This window comes from Rhipicephalus sanguineus, chromosome 7, assembly GCF_013339695.2.
Source record: "Rhipicephalus sanguineus isolate Rsan-2018 chromosome 7, BIME_Rsan_1.4, whole genome shotgun sequence".
NCBI lineage: Eukaryota > Metazoa > Arthropoda > Arachnida > Ixodida > Ixodidae > Rhipicephalus > Rhipicephalus sanguineus.
The window spans coordinates 144,027,034-144,037,948 of NC_051182.1; the positions used below are offsets into that span (position 1 = coordinate 144,027,034).

General features: G+C 44.0%; 1 protein-coding gene across 2 annotated transcripts; it reads left to right on the forward strand.

Annotated features, from left to right (window-relative positions):
• Nucleotides 1–409: 409 nt before the first annotated feature.
• On the forward strand, nt 410–10,023 carry LOC119400142 (tether containing UBX domain for GLUT4; the record flags this gene model as incomplete). 2 transcript variants are annotated; one of them, XM_037667122.2, is given in 7 exon segments in its annotated part: nt 410–485; nt 2,271–2,419; nt 2,913–2,975; nt 3,799–3,848; nt 6,046–6,176; nt 7,730–7,938; nt 9,868–10,023. In XM_037667122.2, coding segments are annotated over 7 exon segments (689 nt in total), but the record flags the coding sequence as incomplete, so codon positions are not given.
• Nucleotides 10,024–10,915: the final 892 nt, after the last annotated feature.

Sequence of the window (10,915 nt, forward strand, 5' to 3'; positions counted from 1 at the left end):
TCATAGTTCAGTGAGTCCGTTTTACTGACTTCCAGGTAACGGACTTGCCTTGGGAGAGATCAGTGGTGTCGCGTGAGGATTGCAAGATTTTGTGAGCGCCTGATCAAGTTGTTTAGTGCATACTTGTGACGAGTGTGCTTTCTGTCCTTCGGCACAGGCTCTATCCTGATTCTGGCCTCGTAGTGTGTATGCCTTTAGTATGAGACCCAAGTTCTGTGAAAAATGTGAAAGTGCTAGAAATATAGGTTTGTCTGAGTCGTCAGCTAGGATAGTTTGGTTGGTCCATCAAATGAACATTTTTCTTGCTCGCACGGGTAGTTTGTCTTTAAGCTGGATGCAGAGCTCTTCTATGTCTAACTCTACTGTCGGGTGTTGTAATTGGACCTACCCTTTTCTCTTTGATCTACAGATGAGTTTGGGGACAGCTTCTATGAAGTCACCATAGAGGATGCCAAGTACCTTCTGGCCGACTACAAGAGGCAGAGGTATGCCCATCACTGTACAACATTGCTGCGGTGTTCCAAAAGTTATTCATGTGCCGTCATTATCGTTACCACAGCATTTTTCTAGGCTTGTGCGAATAGCAAATTTTAGGTTCGAAGCGAATAGTGATTTTGGTAGAATAATTTCGAATCGAATTCGAATAGTATATGTCACATATTATAAAGAAAAATGACCATATTTGTCATGACCCAACCAACCGGCACAATGTTTTAAAATTGTAACAAGGCATGTTCAAATGTCATTCTTTTGGTTCAAAGGAAGTGGAAGCAACCTTGAATAGTAGCAGGATTTGGCTTTTGGTAGAATGCAGGTGATAACCTGTAAAATATGTGACGTTTTAAAATTTACTATACTTGGAGCATATAAGCTGGTATAACAAGCTTTTAAACTTAAAAAATGATGAATCGATGTGACGGTAATCTGTTCATTTAACCTTGAAGGGGGGCTTCGCGGCAGTGCGGATTCTTCCTGGAAAGGTGCATTCACGGCATAGCACTCCACTGCAGTGAAACCGCTTTACAGTGGGGGGGGCTACATGCGGACTAATATACACTGATTCGTTCATTTCGAATACTTCGAAATTTCCAATAATTTAAATTCGAATCAAAGCGAATTTGAATACTGTAATATTCGTTCGAATATTCGAAGAGCTCGAATATTCGCACAAGCCTAATAAAAATGATGCTCAAACGTGAGACCTATGGCCTTTCATTTCCTGCCTCATTTTTTTATAAGAGGAACTATGTATTGGTAATGCTACTACCACCACTACTACTGCTACTATTACTGCTACTAGACTATTATTGGTACTACTACTGCTACTTCTATTACTATTACTACCACTACAATTACTTCCACTACTACCCCCACTTCTACTACTACTACCACTACTACTACTACTACTACTACTACTACTACTACTGCCACTACTGCTCCTATACTACTACTACTACTACTACTACTACTACACTACTACTACTACTACTACTACTACTACTACTATTACTATTATTACTACTACTACCACTACTACTACTACCACCACCACTACTATTACTACTACTACTACTACTACTACTACTACTACTACTACTACTACTACTACTACTACTACTACTACTATACTACTACTACCAGCTCTTTTTATAGCTGGCGAGTAAAAAACTTGGTGCTACACTGCTTTCATGTTGGTGTATCGATTCATGAGAAAGCTTTCACGCCGATTTGGGAAAGAAAGAAAAAAATTGGCCGCATATCTGTGTGCTTCGCTCCAAATGTCGTCGAAAGACAATAGTCTTCTGCTGGCCGTACTACATGAGTCCTCCTCCTCTATGTTGAATCGCCACATCTGGCTCATAGCGTCGCATTTTGCAGCGCAGCCCAAAAAACACTAGCATTTTCCGCGCAGCCTAAGATGCACTAGGGTCTTTAGAATTGCGTATCTGTGTATTTTCTAGTAAAGGAACACACCACCTAATACTTACGTATCGATGTTGCGCCTCAGATATGCATGATATTTACTTTTTGATCGACAACGTTCACAAGTATGAACAGCCATACCAGTTCAAGATGGCTTGGGGTTCAGCAAGTGGTTAAACTTTGGCCGGGTGGCTGAATCGGGTGACAGACAGACAAACAGAAAGACAGACAAACAGACCGACAGACAGACCAAAATTTCTGCGTTTACGTTCCCGAAGAAAGACTATCGTCTATAAAAAAAAGTGGATGGCAGTACAGGACCGTAAGTTCTCTTCATTGTGCGACAGGGACGCTTTGGAGAACCGTCCCCTGGAGACACAGCAGCTGCGCGAGCAGCGGCAGGAGCGCCTCGCAAAGCACTACCCCGTCGTCCTGATCAGGATCTACTTTCCAGACCGGTACGTGCTTCAAGGAACATTCCTGGCAGAGGAACGAGGTGAGCGTGCTCACTTTATAAATGCCTTCTTTGTGCAGTGCTCGGCGTTTTCAAACGCGGCTCTCGGCATGCTCGGTTGCTCAAGTTTCTCGTGCCAACAGCGGGCACGGGGAACGTCGAGCTGAAGCATTGTTTCATTTAAAAGACTGAACGTGCAAACACGGACACGAGAGAAGTCAAGACAACACAAACACAGTTCATGTTGACTTCTCTCTTGTGTTTGTGTTTGCACGCCCAGTCTTTTAACATTGAAGAGAAAACAGATTGCATATTTGAAATCAGGACATAAAGATACATAACCTGTAAAAGTTTAATAAAAATCTACTCAAAAACATAAGCCATGTTTACGAAGCAGGGTCTCCCTTTAGAAAAAATTATATCCTCCTCGGTAAATCTGCTGCTTGCGGGTTCATCTTGTGCGCTCCTTGTGACCATGTTTCATAGTTTTCCCAAGGAGCGTTTATATTCTGAACGCGTTCTCTCTCGGTTTCAGTGGCCGACGTGTCACAGTTTGTCAGAGGCTTCCTCCGGGACAACACCATGGACTTCAATCTGTGTGAGCACTTCTTTTTCACTTGCATTACTTTTCAAAAGCAGCGTTGCTCCGCATGCTTTGTTGAACCCATTAGGTACTGAGAACTTTGGGCTTTGCCATCTGCTTCGTGCCATAGGGTTTTTCTCAAGTGCAACAAACTTGATTTACGTATTATGACACGTTAACCGCGTTAAATTCGAACTATACTTATTGACAACAGGTTGCTGAAAATTTTACACAAGTCCTGAATCTCGCAATTGATGCAATAATTAACACTTAAGCTTATGAGAAGTAAGGTTTCTGAATTGCATGCGACGTTGCCATACTATATATGACATTCCCAGTTCAGACTGACTTGGATAGGATGCATTCATTTTTCTTTTTAAGTGACAGTGAATCTGTAATACTTTTTCTCATTCTGAGAAAGCTGGTATGTGGGATATTTGGGGTGTTGCATTTATTATTGAACAAAAATGTGTGTGGGTGCTGCAGACAAGAGCATTGCGCTTTCGTCAGCTTGAAGAACGCATGTGCTTTCAATCGAAGGCACATTAAAATTGAGTGAATATGGTACTTTCAAGGCCATTGGAGTTCATTCACTATTTCCTTGCTCGAATTTCCATACTTGCATGGTACTGGCTAGCTGGCAAAACGCATGATGCTCTCAGCCATGAGCATATACGGTCAAACTCGCACATATCAGACCCATATATAACGATAATTGTCCTCTTCAGATTCGATATATCTGGGTTCAACTGTGGTAGTGATTTGATGTAGGGTGTATTATCAAGAAAGCCCAAATGTTTTGAAACATGTCCAATGTCTCTTCTCCTCACCTGTGCAGATACGTCTCCCCCAAAACAGATCCTGGATCAAAGTAAAACACTAATAGAGGTAATAACTTTTGAATAATATTATTAGCCCGTGCATTGACTTCTTAAAAGGATGCTGTTTTGAAAAGCATTCGCTCGTATACTGCATTATCTTTCTATTTCTCGTTAAGACTCATGCAGCAAAGCGAAAAATGCTTGGAGGACTGATCGGTTAAACATTTGCCTTACGTGCACCACCAAGCAATAACTGATAAAGGAAAAAAAAAGGCGACAATGTAGGGAACAAGGGCATTTGTTAGACTACGGTGACATTGACACACAATTCATGCTTCGAAAAGGGGGCAAGAGAAACATTTTGAATGCCGTATATTGTAAAGCGGTGTCTGCGACACAGCTTCTGTTTCTGTCTTTCTCATTCTCGTTTACTGTCAAGCTTGTATAGTCGGATACAACTTAAGAAGTCAGGAGAGGCCTCGCTCAGATGACCGAAGCGCGGCAGCCGATTGCCTCCGCGACTAAAGAAATAGTCCCGCTCATGCCAGTGTTCTTTGAAGGCTGAGCCACCGGCTGTCTCGCTCATGACGTCAGTCCCGAGTGCGCGCCCGTTGGTGCAGGCTTTTGTTCATCCGCCTCTGAGGAGGAAATGCCGCTGAATTCTAAAGTTGTGTCCGACTAGTCTAGCTTCTATTTAGACTAGCTTCTAGCCTAGCTTCATGTCAAGCTTCTAGTCTAGCTAATACCCCTGTCACATGGGTGTTTAGAAGGCCTTCCAACCGATAATCTATTGATACAATGGTCAAGCGCGGGCTGCTACGCAGGACGTTTCGAAGGTTGTCGAGTCGGTAGTCTATCGAGTCACCGGAGCACCCCACAACTCTATCGAAACTTTGATAGCCATTGAGCAAGGGAAGCAAAAACAACGCAAATGTGCCCTGTCGCTCAGTGTGCTCATATTCATGATTAGAAAATGGGAACCTAACCAGTATGCTTTAAAAGCAGTATCTGTGAGTGTTGTGAATTATTTAATAAAGTATTTTTGCCGCTTGAAATACGCGAACTGCACATACTCTTTACAATAGCAACGTGCTTGTCCTCATCGTGCCGCCTTTCCGTGTATCACTCGCCAATTTCGCTGCTCAACAACTTAAAAATTAAATATGCATTCATAACTACGAAAATAAACAGTTTATTGAAATCTTTAAACAAAGACAACAGACATATTTGAGCTTTTAAATGAACTTAAATTATTTAACTTTAGGTGACGTGAATACGAAAATAAAGATCCACAGCGCCACACAGTTCTTGTGAGAAACGTCTGAACCACTCAACGGCCATTCAAAACTGCCGTGTAGCAGCGTGACAACTCCATCGAGTAGATATAGTTGTGGCGTTTCGATGGCCATCGACTGGATGGCCTTTCAAAAGTGCCCATTGAAACAGTTACAAAACAAAACTGCTTTGCGATTTCGAAACTAAGTTAGCCTGTAATGCTTGCCCTAAAATTCTTCGTCTCTGTCACGCTTTCCTGTTGCACTTACCACCATGGTTTTAGTAGGTGTGATGACATGTCACCCGAGCGTGAGGTTGAGAGTTCAATTGCAGGCATCGATTGCAGGCCATCGTTGCCATGTTCTGGGGGGATGCGATGGAAGAGTGCCTGTGCGCTGTGCTTTGAGTGCACGTTAATGACGTAGTGGTCAATATTGTAGAAGGAAAAAAAAAACAATGAACGTTAGAAATTGTCTGCTACAACGCCTAAAGCCCCCCATTACAGCATCCACGATAACCCACTGTACAGTGTCACGTGGTTGTGACAGTGAGGAAGTCTGCAGCAAGACTGGGAAATAGGGAACTCTTTATGGGCGAACTTGTGGCCGGAAAATGAAAAGTCAAAAGCACATGCAATTTATGCTGATAGCGGCAAGAACAGTCGGCGGCCGTGTGGTAATCTGATCGCTGGTGGAACGCATCATCTTTTATACATCAGTGATCGCTCCTTCCAGCTTTATCACTGGTCCTCGCTTCAGCTCCCGAATGAACTCGACTAGTCGTGTCCCGCGCCTAATCTTGATGGAACGATCTGAAACAATCGCGAAGCTTTCCAAACGTTGCTGCGCGGCCTGCACCGAGCGGTGCTAACAGTATTTGTGTGAGTGTAACCCGATCGCATCAAAATAAAGAAATAAGTGCACCTGGCAACAGTTTCGAGACTTGAAACTCAACAGTTGCTTAAGTTATTTTCGTACGTGTCTATCCAGGCTAATTTGGTTCCTGCGTCAGTGGTCCACTTTGGCGGTGCGGTGAAGCCGGGGGTACCGCTCCTCCGCGACGACATCCTGGGCATGGTCTCGACTCCGGGCGGGGCCACAGCAGCAGCTACGCGGCTCAGGTGGGGACTTTTCTCGGTTCGAGCGTGCAAGGAGCATGGTGGCACCGACCAGATCTCCCATATTTTTCGTAGAGTTTATGAATTTGCGCTCGCTCTGCTATAACCAGAAAAGTAGCGTGGAGTTTTTATTCGAAATAGTCATTATTTTCTAAAATGTTTGAAGTTGTTTGAGGATGTAGTGATGCAAGATGCATGCCAGAAAGAAGTTGTAGTCTTACGTCATGTGACTATGCAAGGCACCAGTATTAAGAGAGGAAATTTATTCCCTGAAGGTAAATCATTGTTAATAGGGTGTGTATGTACGTCACACAAGGTGTGTGCTAAGGGCACACTTTAAAAAATTAGAACAAAAACAAAATGTATGCACCTGTCATATCTGCGTGATTTTCACACATTTTAAGTTTGCAGGTTGGCAGATATGCATTTGAATGGTGGCGCTTGATTTTACAGGCTTTCGGCTGCGTGCTTGGCGGATGACGAAGATGCGCATGCAGCACTTTCAGCAGCTAGCAACAGATTGTCTGCTCGACCATTTCAATGCACAGCTTAAGGTTGAAAGAGTGGCCGTCATTCGCCAGTGCCGTTCACGTAAATGTGACCTCCGAACCACAATTTGCATTGAGCTTTGAAGAATGCGCTAACTGGCTGAAGGACAGCCAGAGCAAGTCTTGACAAACAAAGCCGCTTATTCACTCTGGCTACTGCAAGCTGTCAACGTACCCGCCACGATGGTCCAGTGGACTGCTGACCAGAAGGTCACGTGATCGAATCCTGGCCGTGGCGGCCGCATTTTCAATGGAGGCGAAAATGCTAGAGGCCGTGTACTTGGATTTGGGTGCATCATAAAGAACACCAGATAGTCAAAGTTCCCGGAACTCTTCACTATGGCGTCCTTCATAATAATATTGTGGTTTTGGAACGCAAAACCCCAACAGTTATATATTAAGCTGTTGACGCAGCAGTGGTAGCAATGCGATTGACCGCAGTGGTGGAATGTTTCGTGCACTGGTGGACGGCGTCGGCTTACCCAGCGTTTTTCGATGCTCTTTTATTCTGGCCTGGTCATTTCCGCAAAATGGTCAGCTGCTGTTTCGGATGGTACGCCACGATTGAGGCAACTCGGGCGTTTTGCAGCGCTCTCGGGGTCTACTGTAGAGGATGAAGCAACGACGAGGAATGGCGCTTCTTTCTCCTTTACTGTAGACATTGTGTTGTCCTTTCAATTCTAGGAAGTAAGCAAAAGAGAAGGTACTTCTACTCCGAAGCCTCAGCTGGGTTACATTCTTTCACGTGCAACATTTGCACTTCTTGCTTTAAAGAGCGTGCTTGAGCACAAAGCTAGTTACTAGGTTAATTCAGTTGAAGTACAAATATTGCATGCTGGCATAAGCCCCAGCTGTGAGTTGTACACTGTAAGCAGCAGGAGGCATGTCTTCTGCTTCTATTTGTAGGGCACTTCGTAGCGTCGACTGGTGTCAAGTGCATAACGTCTCAATCTAAGCCTATCGACAGGCACGTAAAAGTAGTGACCTACCTCACAACTGCCCTCACAGGTCAGATCTCAAAGTAGACGTGCGTAGCCAGACTACTGCCACAGTGCCACGGCCACGGTCGCCAGGCAACCGTTCGTCCAGTCCCAAGACTCCGCCAGTGTCGCCCACAAGGCCGTCCGCAAAGTCGCCCCCAAAGTCGCCACCGAAATCGCCGAGGGCACAGAAGTCAGCAGCAAAAAGTGGCAACAGGCCCAAGTGGTTTATCATGGGTCCGTATGAGACTCCTCGCTTGTGGTACATTAGTGAGCATTGTACGTAGGATGGCAATAGCTTCACTATTGTATTGTTGCCAGCAACAATGGCTGTAGTCCCAGTGACTGTGTGTGGCAGTGATGCCAGAACAGTTACTGGAAACATCCTTGTACGTGCACTAGGTTTTCTCTGTGCCTTCTGCAACAGGTGTTCCACTAATGGGAGCATGAGCAGCAATTGTAACGTTTGCTAAGAGTTTTGACGCTAGCTGGCTTCTCGCTTGATGAAGCAAGCCGCTGCTGGTTCGTATGACAATAACCGTCATTGGGCTTTGTGACACTAGCCAACTAGTGCCAGAAAATGTGTCATTGAGCTCACTGTTGAATTGGCGACGTTAATGGAGTGTGACCAGTTAGTGTGACACTATAAATGGCTGGCGACACTAATGAGCTACCACTGGTAGGCGTGGCACTTACCAGCTCCGAACCTGTTTACATTGACCAACTACCTCTGGTTAGTGACTATGCCCACCACTGGTTTGTGTGCTAATAACCAGCTTTGGACTTGCACTCATACTACTACCACTGGTTAACGTGACACTGGCCCCGCTTTGGACTTGGTGACACTAAATCGATTCTGACTGGTCTGTGTGAAGCTAAACAGCTTTGGACATGGCAACACTGACCAGGTGTGACGCTTAGAAGCTCTGAACTTGATGATAAACTACATAACCAGTTAGTGACTCAAGTTACCACTGGTTAGCGTGCCAGTAACCTGCCTTGGACTAGCTTGCTGTACCAATAATACCAATTCCAGCTCACCTGGTTTGCCTAATTCAATCTTTGGGTGGCACTGAGCTCGAAACTGTGGAGCGAAGGAAGAGCTTCGAGTCGAGAACCGTTTGAGAATATGGTGGATTGCGTTCCTCAGTCTCCTCCACCAAAAGTGTAGTGTGGCATCTTGTCTGTGGCAATTCTTGGTGATGTCGGCGATGGCTAAGGAACGAAATCACAACCTTGTTGCACACTACCGGCACCAATTGTCATTGACTAATGTTGGCCAACTGTTGACTCGAATTGGCAGTTATAGAAGCAGCACCGTTTTGATTCAATCTCAGTTCAGTTATAAAGTTGTCTATGAACTCTTTCAGGCACGACCCATGAAGTACTGTCTGCAAATGTGTCAAATTTACTCGCCATTATTTCATGGCAGTCGACATTCTATTGCTACAAAAATAATGCGATATGTTAATCTATGTGCTTTATAGTAATTAGTTAATTGTAATTAAGTATCCATTTATTCTGAAGTCATTCATGTTATGGTTTTGCATATGTAGAATCAGATCACAGGCTATTAATATAACACAATTTCGTTTTCAGATATAGTCATATTGAGCAAAGAAAAATTATGCAATTGACGTGGTAGTGCCTTCAGCAAAGTGAAAAGCAAGCAAAGTAAGCATATGCAACAGTACACGCAAATGAAGTTAATGAAAACTCATTTATTATGCAGCAGGTTCAGTTCATCCACACGTCACTGTATCTTGCTCTTTATTATCAACTAGTCGACACATGTGGCAAAAACAAGTTGTGTACCGAAATGTGTACAAGGCACCTCAAAGGGTTAAAAGCAGTGTCTGCTTTTGTAATGTTCGTAACACATTTTTGCTAAGTAACAACGGGAATAAATAACTGCGTTAGCTTACGCTAGACTCTAAAATACGGTTCCCTATACTTTTGTTTACGGCTCAGTGTGTTTTTGACGGATTTTCCGAAGATGGAACTAAAAGGTGAACTGTGCATGAAGTAGTGTTGGGCGACTTCTGTGCTTTTTTATGGCTGGTTTCACAACGCGGATTGGCACGGCACATTTCATTTAGCGTTTCACTAACTCGGCGTATTTCATAGCAGTGTCTTACATACGTTTTCTTTTTCTTCTCGTTTCAGGGAAGAAATAGAAACTCCACTTGTGTCGAGCAGTGCATCTTCCTAGCGAAGAAAGGGTGCTGCTGAAATTGAAGTGTTAACTTCTCGCATGTTTTTGTACAACTGCGCGCGTGCATGAGTTCTTGGTGCTTTAACAGATATGAATGCTAGAATGATGTGATGTAAAGCGCACTGAACCGTATTTGAAGGAGTTAAAAGAAAAATAAACAAAATAGATGACACCTGTTGTTTCTGCCTCTGCGCTCAAGGAAAACCTGCGCATGTATTTTTCGGCGTTGTTAGAGACATTTTGTTTGATGCGTCGTTAAAAAGTACATGCACTGGTTAGCTCTACGTTGTCAGTTTAGTACGTTTAATGCATTTGCATAGACTGATGACAATCGATACTTGTATTGCAAAACTAAACGTGCATCTAAAGAAAAAGCCTGGCATAAAGTTTACATGAGCTTTAAAAGATACGAGCGGTCAGATGCAAAGTTAACCTTTCTTTCTTCTTTTTTTTTTTGCATTGACTACGTTGTCGTGTCATCGTTGCCCTTTCGCCATCTTTATTGCAGTCTGGGTGTGGTTTCTGGATCAGAGAAAACGGCTTAAAGGGCCCCTTACCAGGTTTGACAGTTTTGAGCTGACGAGCGCAATGCATACACTGGGCGTTCGCGATCACGTCTGCTAAAATTTGCAACGATACGCGCCGCGGAAATAGGTCAAATTTCAAGCTGGACACTGCTTGCCCTTCTCACGGGTGCGCTCCCAGAGAATGAGGGGATGACTTACACAATGGAATGGCCCTACGTAGATGGTAGTGCTGTGATGTCGGTCCTCTATGTAGACGACTGTGCTCTGACGTCGCCAACAGTAGCACATGACAATGCGATAATTATTTGACATGACGTGTAGCTTGTGTAAATTGTTGCTTGAATAGATGAATAAAACTTGAGAGAAATAGTGAGACACACAAAGGGAATGTGTGCGTCTTTCATTTTTATCCCGTGATTCGCAGCGAGATGCAGGGCTAATGTGCCTCCGTTTTGCATGCGTTCGTGTCCCC